Source organism: Armigeres subalbatus, chromosome 2 (genome assembly GCF_024139115.2).
Source record: "Armigeres subalbatus isolate Guangzhou_Male chromosome 2, GZ_Asu_2, whole genome shotgun sequence".
Classification (NCBI taxonomy): Eukaryota; Metazoa; Arthropoda; class Insecta; order Diptera; family Culicidae; genus Armigeres; species Armigeres subalbatus.
In genome coordinates, this window is record NC_085140.1 from 20,242,048 (window position 1) to 20,266,459 (window position 24,412).

At 42.1% G+C, this 24,412-nt stretch overlaps 1 protein-coding gene across 1 annotated transcript in view; it reads right to left on the bottom strand.

Moving 5' to 3' along the window:
• LOC134218133 (potassium channel subfamily T member 2) overlaps positions 1 to 24,412 on the bottom strand; it is a 651,711-nt gene that overhangs the window by 15,833 nt on the left and 611,466 nt on the right. Inside the window, exon 22 of the mRNA XM_062697009.1 lies at positions 13,886 to 14,062. Within this exon, the coding sequence (XP_062552993.1) occupies positions 13,886 to 14,062 (177 nt within the window). The remainder of the gene's footprint in view (positions 1 to 13,885; positions 14,063 to 24,412) is intronic.

Below are 24,412 nucleotides of genomic sequence, written 5' to 3' on the forward strand. Positions count from 1 at the left end.
AGGGTGTCGAGAATGTTTCCCACCAGAAAACATCCTAGACCGGACCGAGAATCGAACTCCCCATCTCCGGATTGGCTATCCTACGCCTTTGCTCGGAAGGCTACTAAACACTTCTATTGAGAGATTTTTTTAATATTCCTTTAGTAAAATCTTTAACGAATTTGTTTCGAAAATTCCTTCGTGAGTGCAGTCGGAAGTTAAAAAAAAATGATTTGGATATTTCTCCCGGCATTCAATTAAAAATTCCTGCAGGAATTCCCTCATTATTTTTTTGGGGCTCCTTTAGAAATATTCTTTATGATTGGTCGGAGTTCTGCCAAAACGCACCATGCGGTTTATTGACCGACTTGTGATATTTTGATCGTAAAAGTAAAACGGAAATCATTTGATATCAATTCATCTACACATTTGTTGGAGGATATCCTTAGTTATGGGATAATGGGAAAACCTCAAGTCGTGTAGACCTTACTACTTACTTAGTTTCTTGGATTGCAATGAACTTATAACATGAACGCATTCTATCCTTTGTATTACACTAAAACATACGGGCCCAAGCTCTAGGAGGTTCTCGAAGAACTTTGAATACTTGAATGTGATGATAAACTATTTATTATATGTCAACACATCAACATGCTTCGCAGCCTTTATGAATACGCTGGAAATGCTTTCAGGTAAGCTGTCAGATCTGAGATCCTAACTCCATGAAATAAGGACATCTGTTCAGATATAAGCTCTGTGACAGTATAATGCTGAAACAGGGATATCTGAGGTATAATTATATTGAATAGAGCAAACATACAGCATGATTTTATTATTTACATCACAGAAACTTGAAACTATGACCTGGTACATATCTGTTACAGAGTTTTGCATTCAATGATGAATTCTGTCGTGACTAATTTTCATAATATTTTATTGGTAGGGGAACTGTTCCAATCTCCATCTCACTGTACATATATCCATCTCATCGCTAAACAAAGAAATACGGCACCAATTTCGTCGCTTCTTTTTGTCAACATGCGTGCTCACTGCTGAAAAAAATCACAAAAATAATAAACAAACTAAATTCCTTCCCATTGCTTTGTTTTTGATGGGATGAAAATAGATGAAGTGGCGAACCGTTCCCCTATATAAAAGTCCAAAAATTCACAAATCTCGTTTGATACACCCCTAAAGCTTCATGGATTTGGATGAAAATTTGCCTGAAGACTTCTTTCAATTTTCAAGGAAAATTTTCCGAATTTCGACGAAGCATTTCCCGTACTGTTTTCAGAAAATCTCTCAAATAGCCATAACAAATTTTCGTTGTGTTCACGAAGAATCAATCAATTCCCACAGGAAATTTCCCATATTTTCTCGGGAATTTCCCGCACGAAAAACTTTCAATCATTTTGGAAAAATATTTCGTGTTTCCTAGAGTTTTTCTTAACAGAACTTTTCGGATGTTTTAATTTTTTTCATGTGAACATTCTCAAATTTTCACGTAAAATATCATGAATTTCCCAATATCACATGAGAAATCTCCTAAATTTCCGAATAAAAGCAAATACTCCAGAATGTCCACGGAAAACTTCCCGAACTTCTTTCCACATGTCCAAGTAGGAAGGCTTCAAACTTTCACGAGAAATTAATTTCCTCCAGAATTTGCACGAAAAACTAAACCGTGGAAAAATCAGCTGCAGTTTCATATACATAAACACCACAATGGCTAGCGGGAAAAGCTGACGGATGAAGTTTCAAACTGTAACTGCATGACTAGCATTGGGACCGGCCTGACGGTGGTAAGAGTTCTGTTCGATGGGGTGCCAATGAGATTTTGCGGATATCTTTTTACAGGGAGAACATTTTATGATCGCAGGGAGCAGCTCAGGCAACAGCGCACGTGCATTGCATGGTTTGACGCATCGGGAATATTTTTAGGTGATTGAATGTGTACATGATGGGAATTATGAATTGCAGGATACTGGGGAGAAGCGAAGACTGTGTTGAACATATTTAGTGTCGAAAAAAATGTCTTTGGTGAAGCTTTCACAGTTATTTTCCACAAGAAACACTTGTGTTGTACCAGAGCGGACAGATGCACCCTATGTTTTGCATGGCGCCGCTGTCTGATAACATTCACACGATTTTATTTGTCTTGTCATCTTCTGGGCAGTGTTTCAATAAACTTGGTATTTCGTATATATGAGGTTCGGAATATTTTTAGTTCTCTAATAAAATTTCTGAATCGAAGGCTTAGTTGTAGTTTACCACAATAGATTATATATGAAAAACGGCTTCAATGACGAGAGTGTAGTGAAGTTCGAGGTCGAAAATTGGAGAAGCTCAATCAGATCTCCAAATCATCTCTTGTTAAGTCCGTAATTTCATTACTTTTGGAGATTTATTATTTTTTATGTCAACCAGCTTTGAAAAATTATTCATCACATAAACATACAAGCATATGGAGACGCATGGTGCTTTGAAGTTACATTCGTTTACAACTCGATAGTTCAGGTATTTGATAGAAGTTAATTAATTGTACTTTGTTATGCGTATGAGATTGTCTGCTACAATTTGACCCCTTGTCAAGTTACTGTTTTATTAACCTTTTGTCTGTTCTCTGGAATCAATATGACCCCAGTAGTAGTAGGTAAAACTTGCCGAAGATCTGTCCGATATGTGCAAATTCACTTAGAAAAATCTTGAAAATAACCGCTACAGTCTAAATTTATCAAAAAAAAACTTACGTTGTCTGTGCTCTGGGGTCATATTGACCCCAAATTGAAATTGTTATAACCTTTGATTGTTTGGTCAATTCCGGTTTTTTTTATGGATCGAAAGATAAATTAGTCATATTTTAGGACGTTACCTAAGATGTACTATAGGTGGGCGGGTAGCTTGCAGGGAGGGGTTTTCGTAAAAAGAACAGAGATTTTTGGTGCTTATTTTAGTTATATCTAAAAATCCTACCCATTTTAAGCTGGATACCTTTTCAAAAAGGTTTTGCAGGAAGGCATGTGTTTTCATATGAGGCACTGATTAGTTTAGATTCTGACCGCTAGGTGGTGGTATGTATGCAACCATTATTTTAGACTGCCATACAAAATATGCTTAGGTTTTTCAAGTAAACCCTGAAATTAAGGCCTTTTGATCAACGTGCGTAACCAAAGGCCAGCAAGTCTGTTCAAATATGGTAGATACTCTTAGTGATACTAAGATTAAAATGCGTTCACAGTATTTGTTCTCACTTCGCGTTCGGGATACAGTGGTATATCAACACGCGCAAATTACCTCAAGGGAGTAATTACTTTTTGTAGTGTTTCCTTGGATCTAGAATCCCTCGTCGGTAGTGTAACATCGACGTCAAACACCAATCGTCTCAAGGACACCAAAGATTTTGTGAAAGTGATTTTAGTGTAAATTCGGTAGTGCAAACATCACGCGGTTTCGTCGCTGTGCTTCATAATACCCACACGCTCACAGTCTCGATATTAGCTTAGCTTAGCTTTAACTGACACATATCTATGGTTGCTACTCCGTGATTGACCAGAATCAGTGAAATTACACAAAGAATCAACTGAATGATTGACTGGGATTGTTGACAAGCATTCTCAGTGTGCAAGTGTCAGTGACTCTAAAATTCAAATGATCAATAACGGCGCCGGCCACGTCCTTGTAGTCAGTTAGGAAGAAGGTAGGAATATTAGTAGGTGGTTTTTGCTATTTGAAGACCGTGTTTACCTCTGCGTCTCCGCAAAAACCACAGGAAGGATTATCAGTTAATTGGTAGGCATCGTTGGATCTGGATTTACTCTGATAAGCGATACGACCGTGCCATTCTTTATACACAGTGATTTCACCTAGCCATGAATCGGGCGCGAAAAGTAGTACAAACTAACTACCGGCCTACCAGGCGCGCAATGCCGAACACAATATTTCTGCCGATCGCTCGATCGTTCTGCTGTCCGCAACAAGAGAAATCCCGCACTCCCCACACGCTCACAGTCTCGATATTAGAAACAAAGTGTAGTGCGCCGAGGGCTAGATAGTGCCAAACAAACAGCAGAAACAGTAACGTCGTAGTTTCGTACTTTTTCTACTGCGAAGGCTGAAAGTCTTGAAAAGTTACTGGTTGCACCAGATAAATGTCTAGCAACTCTCCTGGCCCTCACGAGGGCACGGCAGAAATGACATCTAAAATGAATGTACCGGAGTGGATGCTTGGCCCTAACGAATTGGGTCAGGTGATGGTGCTTGTTTTACGCCGCAAACTAAACGATACCAGACTCTTTCATAGTGGGTAGGTCTATCGAACAAGAAATCAGTGTTTAGGAAGCCAGAACAATCAAAGCATCCCGAGAAGGCCGATGATCGCGCTACATCCTTCGGACTAGCTCTCAACGCATTGTGCACAAATTACCAAAATAACGAAGCTAATAGATGGCACCAAAATCGAGATTATTCCCCACCCTACTCTTAACACGGTGCAGGGAATAGTATCGATCGAGTATGTACCTCAAAAAGACCAACCTTTCATCTCTCCACCATCTAAGCGACGAGACAACCGCAAAATCGACAAGCAGGAATATGACGTCAATACTATCTACACCTTGATTCTCCAAGCGCGAGGCCTTCCACGCCGACTCTGACCAGAAACGTTCCGGAAAATTCCGATGATCCTCTGGCGGCAGTCGGCGTGGGCAGCCCGCTTCTACGGGCAAGTGTTCTTTCAAGTATTACACCCAATAAACAATTACGTACCACCACATTTCCGATTAATTCAAGGCTAATCGCTCCACTCCACATGAAAAGCAACAACATTATCGCGCCTACCGGCGTGTCTCGACGAGGAGAGCGAGAGCGGGGTCAGATCGGACGAGGCAAGCCACCAATGCCGTGCATCATTCCCTTCCTCCTGGAATCCAGTCGACAAGTACATTCACGAACATTTTTCTTTACAATTTATAAACGCAAACTAGAGTCGAACTGCTACCACATACTTTGCAAAGAAGATCCTTCACCTTTTCAGACCTTGGAACATGCAAAACACCACATCACCAAATCATCACAACTCGTTTCACCGAGCGCGAGGTTTCCCACGTCAACCCTGATCAGAGATGTTCCAGTCTAATTTGATGAGCCTCTGGCGGCAGTCGACGTGGGTTGCCCAGAATTCCGGGCAGGTATTCAAATACCTTTCTTACCAGTGAAACGTCCAAACCCCACCCCTTTTATTCAACACTTCAGGATATGACAAATGTTCTACAGTGAATATCAGCGAAACGGCAAGCGGAGAGAAACCACTGTTCTCAGCATATTGTTCATCGCCCAGCCATCTAAAGGATCTGGAGTCTAATCACGACTCTCATGAACCTACCACTCCATCGGAAGCATCGAAAGCTTCAACAGAATCTGATTTAGCGACACAACAGACCTCGTCATTTGCAGTTCAATGGAACTCCGCTCTCACAAAAATGAGCTTCAAATTTTGATCGCAAAACATCAACCAACTGTAATATGCTTGCAAGAAACGAATGCCGATAGTAGCCGATTACAACCTGACTTTATAGGACAAAACTTTCATCTACTGCTCAGCCGTTGCTCAATGCACGGTAGGCAAGGAGCCGGACCAGCAATTAAGAATGGAACACTCTACAAGCAAATTCACTTCAAAACGAACGTCCAAGGAGTAGCAGTCCAGTTACATACATACACTAGCAACAATGACGGTTGCTTCTATCTACCTGCCTCCGAAAGATAAAAATGCTACCGAGATGTTAGGTAAGCTTTTGGAAAAGCTACCGAAACCAATCCTTATACTAGGTGATCTTAACGCTCACCACATTGCTTGGGGGAGTAATACCACCAACTCAGCATCAGAATCTTAAAAAAGGGGTGAAGCTATCCTGGATTTAGCTGTGCACCATGACATGGTTTTCCTCATGGTTTTCCTCAACATACTCGCATTGATCCCTCCACTGGAGTATCACAAGCTCCCGATGTATCATTATGCTCGGTTTCTCATGTTATTCTGTCTGTTACACTCTTTCTTGTAGCTATGCAGCCTATTTTCGACGAAATCCCAATTGATGCAGAAATTCTATTATATGTACGATCAGCAAAACATTAAGGAGAACAGTTGAACCAGTCGTGAAATGGGTCACCGGGGCAGGATTTACAATAGCTCCAACAAAATCTATATTACTCCTTGCATGCTTGATATAACACCGTTAACGGGGGCGGACCTTCAAAATGAACCGGACTCCTATTCCTCGAGTGAAAACTTTCAGAGTTTTGGGAATATGATTGCAAGATCAATTAATTAAAACTTCTCAGCTGTTAAACTATCCTATCGATCACGTTTCCGTCTTCTGCAGATACTGGGAAACCAACTCAAAAGAAGCAATAGAATCATTCTACTAAAAATAGGTTTCGCCTTAGTTGTATCGAAACTTTTTTTTCAGTTTGGGCATCACGGGCTCTAATATTGAAGCGATGGAACAAAATCTAGGTCCCACCTACAACGAAGGAATCCGAAAAGCCTTTGGTGTATTTCCAGTCTTGTCTCTTCCGTTATGGCTGAAGCCGGATGCCTACCATTCCGATTAGCACTTATTGAACGTCTAGGCCAGTTGTCTGTTCGACTTTTGGAAAAAAAAATACAGCGTTGAATATCCTGTATTATCGAGAGCAAGATCACTTCTAATGGACGCAACCAAGTGGACCTTCGGAGATGTGTGCAAATATGTGAGAACTTCAGACAGAGCATGGTATGCAAAGCCCCCAAAAATCGACAATAACCTTAAGCGCAGTATCAAAGTTAGAGCTAGTAAAAACACCGTACTACCAAAATTCAACGAACTTGCCGCAACGCGCTACAAAACTCACGAGCAAATATACACTGATTGCTCCAAAGATAACAGCAGAACTGGGGCGGGTATAGCTACTCCCAACAACAAACTAGCCCATGACTTAAGGCAGTGGTTCTCAACCTTTTTCTTGAGAGGTACCTTCGAACTTTCGCGTATATTGAGGTACCCTTTATTTTTTCGCTGTAAATGAAAATAGGCGTAATTCATAAAATATATGAAAAACGGACCGGAAAACTAACGAGATATATGACTCTCCAAGAGGATGTCTGGAATTTTCGTTGCTCCGTCAACGAGTATTCATAAAACTTCCTACAAGACTTTAAGGATTTTTGGAGGCTTCCGAGCCTGAAGGTAGGATTCCGAGTCTCTTGATAGGAGGCTTCCGAGCCACGTAAAAGGAGGCTTTTGAGCCTCTTGAAAGGAAGCCTCCGAAATTTTTGAAAGAAGGCTTCCGAGCCTTTTAAAAGGAGGCTTCCGAGCCTCTTGAAAGGAGACTTCCGAGCCTCTTGAAAGGAGGCTTCCGAGCCTCTTGAAAGGAGGCTTCCGAGCCTCTTGAAAAGAGGCTTCCGAGCCTCTTGAAAGGAGGCTTCCGAGTCTCTTGAAAGGAGGCTTCCGAGCCTCTTGAAAGGAGGCTTCCGAGCCTCTTGAAAGGAGGCTTCCGGAGCCTCTTGAAGGAGGCTTCCTGAGGCCTCTTGAAGGAGGCTTCCGAGGCCTCTTGAAAGGAGGCTTCTGAGCCTCTTGAAAGGAGGCTTCTGAGCCTCTTGAAAGGAGGCTTCTGAGCCTCTTGAAAGGAGGCTTCTGAGCCTCTTGAAAGGAGGCTTCTGAGCCTCTTGAAAGGAGGCTCTGAGCCTCTTGAAAGGGAGGCTTCCGGAGCCTCTTGAAAGGAGGCTTCCTGAGCCTCTTGAAAGGAGGCTTCCAAGAGCCTCTTGAAAGGAGGGCTGAGCCTCTTGAAGGAGGCTTGAGGCCTCTTGAAGGAGGCTTCCAGGCCTCTTGAAAGGAGGCTTCTGAGGCCTCTTGAAAGGAGGCTTGAGCCTCTTGAAAGGAGGCTTCTGAGCCTCTTGAAAGGAGGCTCTGAGCCTCTTGAAAGGAGGCTTCTGGGCCTCTTGAAAGGAGGCTTCCTGAGCCTCTTGAAAGGAGGCTTCCGAGCCTCTTGAAGGAGGCTTCCAGGTCTCTTGAAAGGAGGCTTCCTGAGGCCTCTTGAAAGGGGCTTCCAGGCCTCTTGGAGGAGGCTCTGAGCCTCTTGGAAGGAGGCTTCGGGCCTCTTGAAAGGAGACTTCCGAGCCTCTTGAAAGGAGGCTTCCGAGCCTCTTGAAAGGAGGCTTCCGAGCCTCTTGAAAGGAGGCTTCCGAGCCTCTTGAAAGGAGGCTTCCGAGCCTCTTGAAAGGAGGTTTCCGAGCCTCTTGAAAGGAGGCTTCCGAACCTCTTGAAAGAAGGCTTCCGAGCCTCTTGAAAGGAGGCTTCCGCCCTAGCAGCACACATGTTTCACATAGGTTGGTGCAACTCATATATGACCAGATTCAGTCACAATGAAGTTGCTGTAACCAGTTTCGTCTGATTTGTGCTGCTCGGGCGAGCCTCTTGAAAGGAGGCTTCCGAGCCTCTTGAAAGGAGGCTTCCGAGCCTCTTGAAAGGAGGCTTCCGAGCCTCTTGAAAGGAGGCTTCCGAGCCTCTTGAAAGGAGGCTTCCGGGCCTCTTGAAAGGAGGCCTGAGCCTCTTGAAAGGAGGCTCTGAGCCTCTTGAAAGGAGGCTTCCAGGCCTCTTGAAAGGAGGCTTCCAGGCCTCTTGAAAGGAGGCTTCCAGGCCTCTTGAAAGGAGGCTTCCGAGCCTCTTGAAGGAGGCTTCCAGGCCTCTTGAAAGGAGGCTTGAGCCTCTTGAAGGAGGCTCCAGGCCTCTTGAAAGGAGGCTCCCGAGCCTCTTGAAGGAGGCTCCTGAGCCTCTTGAAGGAGGCTCCCGGGCCTCTTGAAAGGAGGCTCCTGAGCCTCTTGAAAGGAGGCTCCTGAGGCCTCTTGAAAGGGAGGCTCCCTGAGCCTCTTGAAGGAGGCTCCCGAGGCCTCTTGAAGGAGGCTCCTGAACCTCTTGAAAGGAGGCTCCCGAGCCTCTTGAAAGGAGGCTCCCGAGCCTCTTGAAAGGAGGCTCCCGAGCCTCTTGAAAGGAGGCTCCCTTTTGAAAGGAGGCTTCCAAGAGCCTCTTGAAAGGAGGCTTCCAAGAGCCTCTTGAAAGGAGGCTTCCAAGAGCCTCTTGAAAGGAGGCTTCCAAGAGCCTCTTGAAAGGAGGCTTCCAAGAGCCTCTTGAAAGGAGGCTTCCAAGAGCCTCTTGAAAGGAGGCTTCCAAGAGCCTCCTTGGAAGGAGGCTTCCAAGAGCCTCCTTGGAAGGAGGCTTCCAAGAGCCTCCTTGGAAGGAGGCTTCCAAGAGCCTCCTTGGAAGGAGGCTTCCAAGAGCCTCCTTGGAAGGAGGCTTCCAAGAGCCTCCTTGGAAGGAGGCTTCCAAGAGCCTCTTGGAAGGAGGCTTCCGAGCCTCTTGGAAGGAGGCTTCCGAGCCTCTTGGAAGGAGGCTTCCAAGAGCCTCTTGGAAGGAGGCTTCCAAGAGCCCTCTTGAAGGAGGCTTCCAGAGCCTCTTGAAGGAGGCTTCAAAGCCTCTTGAAAGGAGGCTTCCAAAGCCTCTTGAAAGGGAGGCTTCCAAAAGCCTCTTGAAAGGAGGCTTCCAAAGCCCTCTTGAAGGAGGCTTCCAAAGCCTCTTGAAAGGAGGCTTCAAAGCCTCTTGAAAGGAGGCTTCCAAGAGCCTCTTGAAAGGAGGCTTCCAAAAGCCTCTTGAAAGGAGGCTTCCAAAAGCCTCTTGAAAGGAGGCTTCCAAAAGCCTCTTGAAAGGAGGCTTCCAAAAGCCTCTTGAAAGGAGGCTTCCAAGAGCCTCTTGAAAGGAGGCTTCCAAGAGCCTCTTGAAAGGAGGCTTCCAAGAGCCTCTTGAAAGGAGGCTTCCAAGAGCCTCTTGAAAGGAGGCTTCCAAGAGCCTCTTGAAAGGAGGCTTCCAAGAGCCTCTTGAAACACCTAGAAGGAGGCTTCCAGGCTGCCTGCAACGAAGCTACAAAGCTTTTCGGTAAAGTCCTTCATGTCTCTCAAATAGAGGCTTTCAAACCTTTAAATCCTATTCAGTTCCGAAGCATATTTTTATCGTATTAATAAACATTTTGTCTTAATCAGGTAGATTATATTGAAGTTACAAAGTTTTAGAATAAATAAATATCGAAACTTTATCAATGAGTTTTTATTGCAATTGCGATACATCCGCCATTACGCATTGTTGTGCGAGGTACCCCCAGGGGTACATGTACCCCAGGTTGAGAACCGCTGACATAAGGGATTCGCAATAATTTTGATATCACTAAGAGCGTCTAGAAGACCTTCACTCCAGGGATTTATTGAATGGCCAAGAACATATACTGTGAACATATTTTATTCTTTATATCACTAAGAGCATGTAGCGTAACATGAAACAGACTGGCTGATCTTCGTTTACGTGTGTAGGCCCAAAGGACTCAACATCAGGGAATTCTTGAATGACCAAGAACATATACAGTGAACACATTCTGTCCATAGTAATACTAAGAGTATGTACCATATTTGAAACAGGCTGACTGATCTTCGATTGCGTGTGTAGACCCAAAGGCCTTAACTCCAGGGATTTCTCGGATAGCCGAGAACATATACTGTAAACGCATTTAAATCTAGGTATCACTAAGAGTATCTACGATATTTGGTTACACTTTTAGATTCAACGACCTTAACTCCAGAGATTTGTTGGATTGTCGATTCTAAACTAATCAATGCCTCATATCAAAGCGGCATTTCTACATAAGGCTGAAAACTCATAAGTCTAAACACGGAAGGCTACAAAGCTAGAAAGACTAAAATAAAGAAAGGCTAAAACACGATTTTGACACAAATTTTCTTTTTTTTTTTCAGTACAGCACTAAAAATTTGTGGGTGGCATATAAAGGAACAAGACTTTATTAATTGTTTTTGATTCTTGCATTTGGTTTTTGATTCTTGCCAAGATTAGTTCTATATTTTTTATTCTTCCTACTTTCTTCTTTTCACCCTTCTTTCTTTTTTATTCTTTGTTCATCCGCCTTCCCTTCATATTCTTTCTTCTTCCCTCTTTTTTCTTCGTCATTCCTTCTTCTATTATCTTTATACCTTTATTCCTCTTTTCTTCCTTTGTCTCTCTTTATTCTATCATCTTCCAACTTTCTTTTTTCTTGGTCCTTCTTCATTTTCTGCCATCCTTTTTCCTTATCTCTTTTTCCATTTTTCTTCAGTCTTCTTTCTTCCTCCTTCCTTCTTCTTTCTCCTTTCTTCTATCTTCCTCCTTTTGTGTTCTTTCTTTCTATCTTCTACTTTCTGTCTCCCGTCTATCTTCTTCTTTCTTCCTTGTTCCTTCTTTCTTTTTTCATTTTTCCTTCTTCTTCTTTATTCTTTTTCTTTCTTTTTCATTCATCCTTTTTCCTTCCACCTTATTCCTTTTTCTTTCTTCCTTCTACCTTCCTTCTTTCCTCTCTCTCCTTTCATCCTTCTTTCTTTATTTCTTCCTTCTTTCTTTCTTTTTTTTATTTCTTTCTTCTTGTTTCATCCTCCCTTCAACTTTCTTCCTACTTTATTCCTTAACCTTTCTTTCTTCTTGCTTTTTCCTTCTTCCTTCTTTCTTGTTTCTTCATTCTTATTTTCTACTGTTTTCTTCTTTCTGCTCCCTTTTTCCTTTTTCTATATTCTTTATTTATTTTCTTCCTACTTCATTTTTCTTTTTTCTTTTTCCTTCTTCCGTCTTCCAACTACCTTCTTCGTTATTTCTTCCTTTTGCCCTGTTCCTTCTTCTTTATTCCTTCTTTCAACTTTTTTCTTCCTTGTTCTGTCTTCCTTCTTTCTTCCCTGCTCATTCTTATTTCTTCTTTCTTACTTATTCTTTCTTCCACATTTTTCCTACTACTTCCTTTCTTCCTTCTTCTTTCTTTTTTCATCCGTTTTCTTTGCCTTTTCTTTCTGATTTTTTATCTCCTTTTATTTCTTGTTCCTTGCTCATTGCTCCTTATTTTCTCTTTCTTATTCTTTTTATTTTTTTTTTATTTTTGATTTTTCATTTGAATCATTTTTTATTTCTTTATTCTTTATTTTTTTATTCTTTATTTTATATTATTTATTCCTTATTGTTTATTTCTCACTCTTTATTTTTGGTTCTTTATTCTACATTCTCTGTATTCAATTCCTTATTCTTTATACTTTATTTATTATTTACTATTCAAGCGTTCAACTTGTACTCCATCGTACGTTTTGGATTCATTGTATCCCACCAATTTCAGCCTTACGAAACATTTTAGTCTTCTAAAGCTTTACAGACTTTTGATACTTTCAGCCTTTTGAGATTTTCAGCCTTTCGAGATTTCAGCCTTTAGAGTTCAGCCTTATGAGTATTCAGCCTTGTATTCCAGCCTTCCGTAGGACACCCATCAAAGCACATGCCTTCCTGCATAACCTTTTTGAAAAGGTCCAGTTCAAAATTGGTAGGATTTTCAGATATATCTAAAATAAGTAAAAAATTAACTGTTTTTGTACCCTTTTTTACGAAAACCTTTCTTTAGAAGGTCCCTGCTCACCTAAGGTAAATCTCAGGTAACGTTATAAAAAATGATTAATTTTTCTTTCGATCCATCCCAAAAAAAAGGTCGCAATAGCCACCAAAAGGCGTATTTTACTTTTAAAAAGACGAGTTCGTACAACTTCATTTAATTCCACCACTGTCAGTACTTGACTCAACTTGGCAAACGCTAACGGACGTATTATAATATTATCTAATACTTTCTAGAATATGTAAAAAATGTAGAATTGAAAATGAAGGTATGATAAAGAAATCATTTTTAAGGGGTTGTCAGCATAACATGTGACAAATCTCCAAAAGTTACGGAATTACGAACTTGGCGTTTTTGACAAAGTATTGCGATTCTCTTCTAAAATTAGCAGACTGGCTCACCGGTTACGCGCCGGATCCCATGCGCCGAGTTGTGCGCCATGCAAAAAGTAAATAAACCAATGTCAAACCGATGCGAGCTTTCGGTGAGCTTTTCCACATTCGCTTCTAAGGTATGCAGCATATTGTCGTCCCTTTACGGAAAGATATTCTTCAGTGGAATTGTTCGAGTTTTAGTAGTTTTTTGCTTTTCTTTCGCCTCTGTTGAGTTTGTTATATTGGTTAAGTGGATCTTAGTGGTGAAATTGTGCTTAATTTGTTATGTAATATTCTACACTTGAGTTGTGTAAGTACCACAATATGATAAAATACCTTAACGGCGCATAACTAAGCGAGGCAGAGGTGAAAGAGCAAAATGCTATAATATCTCGAGAATCACAATACTTCAGCAGAGCTTTTGCTACAACTTTTGTGAAGACCCTAACCTTATATGTTGAAAAGTAGACAAATAAGCTGAATACACCAAGAGAAGCGTAATAACTTACTGCTAAAATGTCTCGAAGACACCATTACGCTGAATTGATTATTAAAGAACTATTCAATATACGCACCAAATAACCCGATTTTGGTCAATGTGCATTGTAGACATACGGAACTGTTTCCCTGCAGGATATGGTTTAAGGCTCCCCCAAATCTAAGCGATTTCATCGCCGCGACGGCGACAACTAGTCGCCGCGATTCCATCGTTGGTCGCTGCAGGCAATGTTTGATAAACGCTTCCATACCAACGGCGACAGAATCGCTGTCGCCAAGCGATAGAATCGCGTCGCGACAGTCGCGTCGCGTGTGTTTGGGGGCACCTTTATTTTTGATAGCGCTGATGATGTGTCCAGTTCAATGATGGATGACGACACAAGCAAGGTGTCAATGACGATGTGTTCTCACAGGATGAATATGTGGGGACGGTAAGGAAGGTGTGTCGATTGCAGGGGCATATTTTGGGACGTGTGTTTGATGTTTTTTTTGCATAGAGAAACAAAGGGGATACCATAGACGTAGACTAGGAGTGGCACACTTACGCTCGATCCCCGGCGGGCGGTACATCCCCCGAGACAGGATGACGACTTTCGCATCGATGTCGGAGGCGGCCGGTACGTGACGCCACGGAGGTTGGCTTCCGCAACGCCCTTGATCGGAGCGCCGGACGCCGAAGTGCTGCTGGCGGTCGCCGTCGTGGTCACCACTTCCTCTTCGTACTGGACCCAGTTTTTGATGATCATAGCCGATTCGATGATGAGTGGGTGTTGGATGTTAAGTCGTTTCATGTTTTTTTAAGATTTTTGATTTGATGTGTTTGCCAGGTTTGGGTTTGTTTTTTTTTAGTAATTTAGCCGGTTATGTAACGGAACGAACAAACGGGCATGCGAGTTCAAGCGAGCGTTATCAATGATGCGAAGATGAATCAGATATTAGTACCCATACCAATCATAATTGAAAACAAAACTTGTCTCAGTGTATTGAACCGAATATCATACTGGAAACAAAAGCAACATAAACAAAACCAAAATCGTTTGGTTGATTTACCGTGAGTAATTTGGATCTATGAAAGTAATGAAAATGCATGATCTACTATGACCGGTGGAATAAATTCGAAACTCAAACTGATTTATGCACTGAAACAAAATTGTTCCAGAAACCATGTGCTTTATCAATCGACAAAAAGCCAAAGCAACAGATCAACTCGAATAACTTAAAATGTGTATAACCTAGCGTTAAATGTTGCTTAAGCTTTTCAATTATTTTGTTTTCTTTGTTTCATTGTAAAAAATTACACACTATACCCAGAGGAAATAAGATAAGTAATTAACATGATCATGCGACGGATGGATGTTTGAGAAAAATAACGCTACCGTATGGAAAAGGAAGCCTGAATTCGTCAAATGAAATAAAAGCTAAGGCACCCAATACAGGGGAATGGAAATGGAAAAATAAACTCAAACGAAAACGTCTAGTCCTTCACCAACACACTAGGATAAGGGTCTAAAGAAATTCTACGACTAGCACGGAACATAAACCATCGGGAAACAAACTGATCACCAAACTAGATTCGTACAAGGTGGGTACAAAGTCGGGGTTATGTATAAGAGGGAAATTTCTAAACTGTTAAGAGTAGTAGTTTTAAACTGTTGATAGCCACGTAAAAGGTTTGAACCAAAATGACTCACTGTGTGCGTGTGCGATCAAATAATTCGTCCATGATGAGCCTATATGAAGCCTATATAGAGAAAGATTTCAGATGCGCCAGAGTTTACGCTTGCGCAACTACCGGACGCTTTCTCTACTCGAACCACGAACCATTAAACGTAAAATGACAGCCGAACTTATTGATAATCATGAACAACTGGGAAAACTGAAGAAAAAGATTGTTTACGTTTTCGGGGGGGCAATAAAATAATTGGAAATCTCGATACGAGAAGATGGGGCGACTGCCGATTTGGTTACTTTGGGCCACATTAAAGAGTAAGGATGAGACGATAGGATATCGAAGCTACGATGTGAAGGTTTATCGTTCAAGTTTAGGAGGTTGGAGTATCAACAACGATTTATCTTTGCAGTTACACAATTAGAAAAGAAAAAGTTATATAGCATTGTCCAGGCGTAGAATGTGTTGCGAATTTAAATTATAACTATGAGCAATATTAATGTTCACAGGTGCTACATTGTAGAATTGTTAAACAAAAGTTTTCGGGAACGAATACCTCAGATGACTAATACCATGATTTCTTTTTATGATTTTTTATTTATTGCTTTCTGAGGCACCTCTAACAATACCTATTTCTGATAGCAATCTGGATAAGGGTTTCAAAAGAAAAACATGAGTATCACTAGTGTCCAATCTACGAAGTACACCGTAACTATGCTATGCTATGCTATGCTATGCTTAGGTTGATCGATAAATTTGCGGCTTTCAATCGCCTCGCCACTTCTCGAAGACTGCAAAGATGGGCCTCGAATGTGTCGTTTACAATGACAATATCGTCCAGATAAACGAACACATTCGGTTCCAGTTCACCAAAGCCTAGCACCTCGTCCATCAGTCGAGACAGACTAGCCGGACTATTCACTAAGCCAAAAGGCAATCTGGTGAACTGGAACAGTCCTCTCCCCACCACCGAGAAGGCCGTATATTTGCGTGAGTCGACGTCCAGCGGAATCTGCAAAAAAGCTTTGTCAGATCTATCGTCGTCATGTATTTACTGGCACCCAGTCGACTCAGAATACGGTCTTGGTGGGGGAGAGGATAGGCATCCCTTTGAGTTCGTTCATTCAAGCGACGGGCATCTAGGCACAATCGGACCTCACCCGATGGCTTAGCCACTGGCACAGTGCTCAGAGACCAGTCGCTTTTACTTTTCTCGATCACTTTTTGTGATAAGAGTTTATCAATCTCCTGATTAATTCTCCTTTGCATCTCCGGAGAAGTGGGGTATGGGTTGATTCGAATTGACGGGGAGCGCCTATATTCTTCTTTTAGCTCAATTTTATGTGTAATTAAAGGCGTGACGTCGAGGGTCTCACCATCGATCGCCACCTTAAAAAGCGTTTTGACTTCGTCAAGTTGAGCTCTTTGCTCATCTGTGAGTTCGTGAGAAGATTCTCCAGCATCGCTAATTTCGGTGCTCTCAACCTCGTCAATTCCAACCTGCCCATCTTCTCCTAGCAAAGTTGGTCGTATCTGAAATGCTCTTCAGAAATCTCCGAAGCCTAAAATTAGTCTTCGTCGTAGTTCTGGAGCTATTAGTGTGGGTATGATTCGGGTCTGATTGTTGAAACTAATAGGTAGATGGACTAGACCTCTCACAGGGACGTTCTTTCCCTCCACAGTTTTTACTGAAGCAAGTGTGGGGTACATTTTTAAATTTAACGATTTTATTAGCTTCTCGGAGCCGGTACCCAGCACCGATCGCTGAGCTCCACTATCTAGAAGCCCTAAGATTTCCATTCCAAGAATGTTTACCTTAGCGAAAGGCCTGCCATCTCCACGCATATGAACGAAAATTTCATCCACATCTGGTTCAGAGTTATAATCGGTGATTGAAATTGGCTTATATCCATAGGAAGTGAGATCTTTGGAAAGTTGGTTTACTGTTAGAGGGTTTTGGTGCATTGAATCAACTTGCCTCCTCAAGCTGACCTTTTGATGTTTTTTTGGCACACCGGGCATGCACTAGTAAAAACGTCAAGAAAACCACAAATATGACAAAATTTACGCTTTGGCTCGGAGCATTCAACATAATGATGTCCATGGGTTCGACAGTTGTAGCATGTTCCTATGGGTGGTCGTCGATACTGCTCCACTAAAGCTTGCATTGTACCGGCTGACGAACCTTCCATAGGACTCATGTTCTCAACAACCTCTTTCTTCCCTCTCTCCTTTCCCACTTTTCCAGTCTGATCTCCATTCCACAGGAAACTGAAATTTTCATCAATTTTCCTGCCATACCTTTTCAATTTACTTAAGGATCTAATTCCAGAACCGGTTAGAGCGTTTTTGTAATCATGACGCATGTTACGCCAGATTAAGTCAAATTTCCTTCTTTCCGATAACTGTCTTGTCATCGACTGGAAAGTTTTTCGCATGTCATGGAAATAGTCTGCAAATCTTTCACCTCGGTTTTGGCGACGATTGGTTGCCTGAATTTCGAGTTGGAAGTCGAGATCTGGAGGAAGGATCTCTCTATTCAACTCCTTTTTCAACTCTGACCAATTTCGAAAATCTTTATTTTCCACGCCATCGATGTACCAATCTTTGGCACGACCGGTGAACAAATGCAACGCTGATCGATACAATTCCCGATCTGAAATATCTTCAGACCGACAACGCATTTTCACTTCCTTCAAAAATTCAGACAGTTTCCGCCCCTCATCCTTTCCATCATACTTGAGCCTCCATTCGGCTACAGGTATCCTTTTAATTGCCTTTCTTGTTTTCTTATGCTTCTTCTTCGACCTCTTCTTTCCCCTACTTTCTTCTTCCGATGAGTTCATAGAGCTACTAGAACTCGAAAATTCTGTACTCTGAGAGGAATCCGACGAGAGAGTTTTTTCGGACGAAGTGGAGCTTACGTGTTTCTTCTTTTTCTTTCTTATGTCCTTTCTACTGTTTTTCATTTTTCCTTTCATTCTGATGTATTTCTTCTTTGAAATCATTGAGCTCTCACTTTCTTCAATGGCGCTTTCCATTGAGTGTTCAGTTTCTCTATGAAACTCAACTTTGTTTCCACTCTTACTATTTCCAGCAGTACTGGAAGCTACGGTATTTGAACCGATTTTTATTTTATTCTTATTAATTGTTTCCTGACTTTCGTATTCTGAGTTTGAATGAGGCGTATCTTTTGTGCCTTCTGTACATCCAGAGAAAACAACCTCTGATTGATTCATATTTTCGTTTAATTCAGTTAGTAGACGTTCTAGATTTTGTTTCCTCTTTATTCGATTTCCCATTTCTTTCAAATTTTCCTGTTCTTTTCTGATTTCTTGTTCCCTTTTTAGTCTTTGCTGCTCAGACGTATGAACAACGAAATCTTTGAACGCAGCAATCAAATACTCGAATTCCTTCTCTTTTCCTGGTTCGTATTCGTTCAGCTTTCCCAAAATTTCCTCTGTCCTTTTTCTTGATAATTCCATTTCACTTTTCTTCTGAGCTAAAACGATCATCGCTCCTCCACTTGTCTGATCTAACTCTCCCCCATCATCCCCACCTTCGAGAGTAGCAACCGTATCATTCAAGGTTGCGATCTCGGTGCGAACCTCATCTAAAACTTCTGTTAGTTTCTCTCCTAGCGGCCTAATCTTGCTTGTGTCGGTTTTTGAGTTCGATGATGGAAAATGAGTTGCAATAATCTCGTCTATTTGGTTTTCGATTTCATTTATTTCTGCTAAAAATTTACGAGCATCTATTGCTCTCGCTAACTGTCCAATTCGTACGCGGTAGTGTACAACACGGGTTTTCAATTTTTCCCTCTGCCTAGCATCAGCCTTAGGGTTCTCGAAAATTCCACGGATAACTTGTATTCGTGATCTTATAATGCTAATTTCTTCCTTTGCCGTTCTCCACGTTCTAGCAAATGCTGTAGCGTTAATCCCTACACTCCTTTCTTCCTTCATCCTATCTTTCAATTTGCGCCGTTTGACACTCTCATGGTCATCAAAGTGAAATAACAAATTCCTAATCAAAAGCTCATGTTCCACCTCGTCTATGGCGAGATGAGACACTTCCATGTGTCGGTATGCCGATTGCAAATCCATTTCTTCAAAATTCAACACAGCCACACTGTCTGATGTACAGCTCGTATTTTTATTTAACCGAGAGAGGTAGCGTTCGTGAAAATTGCTTATTCTATGATATTGTTGAGTCAAGACCCATTAATGAAAAAAAATTAAATTAAAAAATTCTAGAATTTGTTCGCGCGCACCTATTTAGCACACTTTGCTTCAAATTAAATATTCTAAACGACGTTCGCGCACTAGTAGAAGCGCAGCTCTAGCTGTGATTTCTGCAGAAAGTGTGTTTCGCACTACACAGATCAGATACCCTACCTATTCACCAACCCAAGCACCTGATAAGGGGGCAGCAGGGACCATGTCCAAGGGCTTGACGACCCCTCCCCAGCTGTCTGCGAGTCAGGGAGAACTGCCTAGGGCGTGGTGGGATTTAGCAGTGGGCTCTGCTAAAATCCCTCCCAAAAAACCACAAGTGCCCGTAAGCGGACTCTATCAAAGCGACTGTGTGCCGCTTCAAAAGCACAAGCCCAGGGAGGGAGTGCCAACTGGCATGTGGAGTGTCCCTACTTCGGTAGGGTAGTGCGTGAGCTGCTTTGGCAGGGAGTGAGTGATCTGTTTGTGCTGAGGCAGGAGTGTCATAGCGAGTCGCCGCCGCTATGGCAGCCTCGAAGCGCAGCAGAAGTCTGAGTATGGACTGCACATGCTAAGGTAAGAGTGTCGTAGCGTTGCTACCGCTATCGACACCTCGAGGCATGGCAGTGGAGTGTTAGAATAAGTTGTGGAGTGTACCTACTTCGGTAGGGTAGCGCGTGAGCTGCTTCGGCAGGGAGTGAGTGATCTGGTTGTGCTGAGGCAGGAGTGTCATGGCGTGTCCCCGCCGCTATTGTCACCTCAAAGCGCAGCAGAAGTCTGAGTATGGACTGCACATGCTGAGGCAGGAGTCGAGGTATCCCATCGACACCTCGAGGCATTGCAGTGGAGTGTTAGAGTGAGCACCTGAAAAGGGTCACATGGAGCGAATGGTCTTTGGAGAAGCTGCTTCGGCGGCAGGGTAGCAGTGGGTTGTACCCACACACCTACAGTTGTGCACATGTGGTGCATGGGGAGTGTCCCTGCTTCGGCAGGGTAGCGTATGGTCTGCTTCGGCAGTGGTGTGATTGATCTGCTCGTGCTGAGGCAGAGTGTCGTAGCGCAATATCTGTAGGCCCAGGCAGTTACCGCTATTGACACCTCGAGGCATGGCAGCGGAGCGTCCGGGAGAGCATCCAAGTAAGACTCAAATGGAGTGAATGGGGTGCGAGTCAGTCTCGCGTGGGACGAGTGCCTGTGTGAGCGATAATGAGTGAGTACGCTTAGTACTGCCGTCCCCCCAGAAGTAGTACTGCGAGGTAGTTCCTGGGGGAAACGATGGTGGAGCCCAAGGGAGTTTAGTCGGTATTACCGGTATGGTCGAGTCCGACACTCCAGTACACTTCCGTGTGGTAGTTTGGCAACTACAATGCACGTGTACTGGGTTAGTGTGTAAATGCATTCTCCCTTGTAAAAAAAAAAAAAAAAAAAAAAAAAAAGCACCTGATAAGCTATTTTTGATAAATTAGGTAGTTCTACAATCTTTCGCACTCCCTTTGAACTTCTGATCAGTTTCGCTTCTCTTTTAGCTGGGCGCCAATTATTATCGCGGGGACTCTCACTACGGGGACCTAACCAAAGCGGACGCTGGGGACGAGACCTCACAGGCCTTGCCACCAGGGGTTCCCAAACTCTTTTTTCAGGGTCGGCTCTTTGCGCTGATCAGAAGTTCAAACACTCAGTTTTTTTTCACTTTTAGTTTTAGATTTTTTTATTGAACTTACTTTTAGTGTAGGTGTGTAAGTGTATGCTGGGCCGGCCGGCGATGGTAGGGGTTTCTGGGCAAATCTGGGCGTTGTGGCGTAATCGGAATCGTGGAATCGCATGCGCTTGGGGGCGTCCGATATCGCGCGGGATGTCAATCACGGTATCTTTCTCTCGTGGGTCGTAGCACAGGGATAGGGCAGACCTCGCTACAGGATATCGTCACACGTGCTTGACGAACCGACAGGGTCACGGGATTGGAGCCTATTCTCCGAGGCTATGAGTTGGCGGTGGCACTGGCAACGTGGTCACACACTGGCTCAGGGTCTAAGCCAACACTTAATGGGTCCTAGGAGGAATTCGGGGAGGTCTTAGGGTTGCACTTATTTATTCACCGTGAATAAAGGTTACCTGGCTCAAATTTTCCTTTATCTGTGATAGAATTATTTTCCACTATTATGCCACTCAAAATTTGGTAATGGCTTTCACTTTAAAATGGAATTCAACTTTTTATAACTACTGTTAAATTCACACGTTCTTGATTGATCAAAGTCTCCAGTGGAAAAGGCGGATTAGATCCAGGTTCAATCGTGGCAAACCCCTTTTCTACCTCCCCTCCATTTCCTCACCCCTCCTAAATATCCTTTTTCCCCTCCTTTGGGTCCATTCGTTATTCCCGGCATGTTCCATCCACCCACCCCTTGTATGTGTGTTTCGTGTTATGTGCGTTACAATTTCATTTGTTATTCAAATTAACAGTTGGATTTAGGGAGTTGTGTGCTTATAGTTTTTCTTACTAGAGAAGTATTTAAATACTTGTATACAAACTTTTATACAACATAAACAATATTAATTCGTCCTGAACAGTAGTATGCATGATATTTGCGATACTCTGAATACCTTACTACTCTACCTATACATTGCTAGGGTTGGATCCTAGGGTGAAGTACCCAAAACGGTAACATTCTTGAACATTTTAGCTCAATTTACGTTAACTTTACTCATTAATGATAAATATGGTTTATCCACCGTTTAATTTCCGAATCTAGTACCCCTGTTGGATGGTTTTTCTATGGTTTGGTGTTATGTTGGATTTCTGGAGGTCGATAAATAATAGACAGAACGGTATGTAAAACGACCTTGTGACACTTATCTACGAAGTATCACACACCTCCACGCTTTTTCAATACTTGAAACCGAATGGCGAGGCCTGGTACGTAAAGCTGTAATTTTAAGGGCGTTATTGTGACTTCCATGAAAGTTTTCAAATCAAATTAAACTTATACATACTTTGAAGATTTTCGAAGGCTTCCGAACCTCTTGAAAGGAGGCTCCCGAATCTCTTGGTAGGAATCTCCCGAGCCTTTTGAAGAAAGGCTCTCGAGCCTCTTCAAAGAAAGTTTTCAAGGCCTTTGAACCTCTTAAAAGTAGGTCTCGAAGTCTCATGAAAAGCTTCTTGAAAGGAGGCTTCCATGCCTCTAAAAAGGAGGCTTGCGAGTCTCTTGGAAGGAGGCTTCCGGACCTCTAAAAAGTAGGCATCCGCTGCTTTTGAAAGAAGGCCGCTGTGACTCGTGAAAGATGGCTTCCGAGCCGCTTGAGAGGAGGTTTCCGATTCTCTTGAAAGAAGGCTTCCGAGCCTCCTGAGAGGAGCTTCATAGCTTCTTGAAAAGAGACTTTCGAGCTAGTTGAAAGGAGGAATCCGAGCTTCTTGAAAAAAGGTTTTCGATCTTCTAGAAACACCTTATGAAAGCAGGTTTTCGAGCCATTTGAATGGAGGCTTCGGATCCTTTTAAAAGAAATCTTTGAATGTAGAGGGCTTCCAAACTTTTAGGACCGGAGTTACTCAGCTTTTCAGAAAGAAGTCCTTTAAGCCGCTCAAATGAATTAAAGATTTTAGTAATAAAGATGCATATTCCTAATAAATTATTCAACATTTGTTTGTCTCCATCAGATAGGTTACATTAAAGATTTTTTTGTTATCCTACACCCCTTCATAGGTGGCAGGCTTTGATTTAATGATCGCCATACATATTGTGCAATACAAAATTTAACAATTATCAAAACTTAAATTATTAGAATTCGAAAATATCCGCCACTATGCATTTTTGTCGAAAATACCTCCTGGGACCAGCAAGTACAACATGTACCCCATGTTCCCCTGGGGGTAGCACATAATTATAGATTTTACGATGGTTTCGGTTGATGCGATGCCATGCTAAAAATATTATGTTACATCCAACTTATTTCAAGATTTTGGTGGGAACAAGGCCTACCGGAGGAAGTGGTTGTCCTCCAATACATTTTTCGAACTAAATCTATCACATGTTGTGCATATGCATAAATCGAGTTTCAGACATAAATCTCATGTTTGTTAGCAAATTTATTAGTTCATCTGTAAGCTGTAAATTTAAAACATTTCTATTTGTTAATTATTTTGTTTTGTGGATCTACTGATACCTCCATTATTGGTTCCGTTACTCTATTTGGGGTGGCATGTTATCTGTTGTTTAAGGTGAAAGTATGCACATAAATCATAGCAATTGAAAGAGCCAGGGTACAATGTCCTTATCTTAAGCACTCGTTTCCATCAACCGAGCTTACTAACCAAAATTGACACGTGAGTGAATCGGATCTTTAGGTAACTGCAAAGGATCGTATGTTGAACAGTAGCGTGAGACGGCGCGGCAGAAAAAAAGTACTACGCATATGCTGAAACCAATTCATTTTTTACGATGGGATTCTCTTAATGCTATAACTTGTTGATATTCTGCGTAATTTGTTCTTGTACCATACCTGTAATCTAAAATATACCAAATTCGAGGAAGCAAGCAAATCAGTTCACAAAATAGGATTACTCAAGGGATTACTACTTGATTGATCGAAGGAAGAAAAGTGGACAAATAATTGGAACTTGCTTCTTTGGTTCTACTTTGAGGAGTTAAAAAAAAGTTCTGGTAGACTCTACAGCAAGAGAATTTTCGATTTAGACAATATTCTGTGTAGAAGCGGTTGAGTTTCGATTTGCAAGTATGTACATTATTTACGCTCGAAATGAACTGACGATTTCGGTCAGTGTGGTGAGTGCTTTGCTTCTGATGGATGTGAATGAGCGTGACTTTCTCATTGTTGTTGTTATCGTTTATGTTAGGAGCAAAAGCGTTGCGGGATTTTGTTCGATTGCTTGGATGATGGGAAGCGTAGGTGATGATCGATTGAGGTTGTGGAACGAAAAAGCCAACATATTCAACTCCTTATAAGGCCGCGATAGATTGGCATAAAATCATCTTATTATGTATCATCCAAAAATACACTTTTTCAATACAAAAATACAGAATACTGTTCGATTTAAATGCTAAAAAATGTAATATTAGGGTTCTCTAATAGGACAATACACATTTCTATAAAAAAGTTAGTTTAATGCATGGTTACGATATTGCACTTCAGATAACTTTTATTAAAATTGTTTAAAAGATTTACCATAGTTTCAA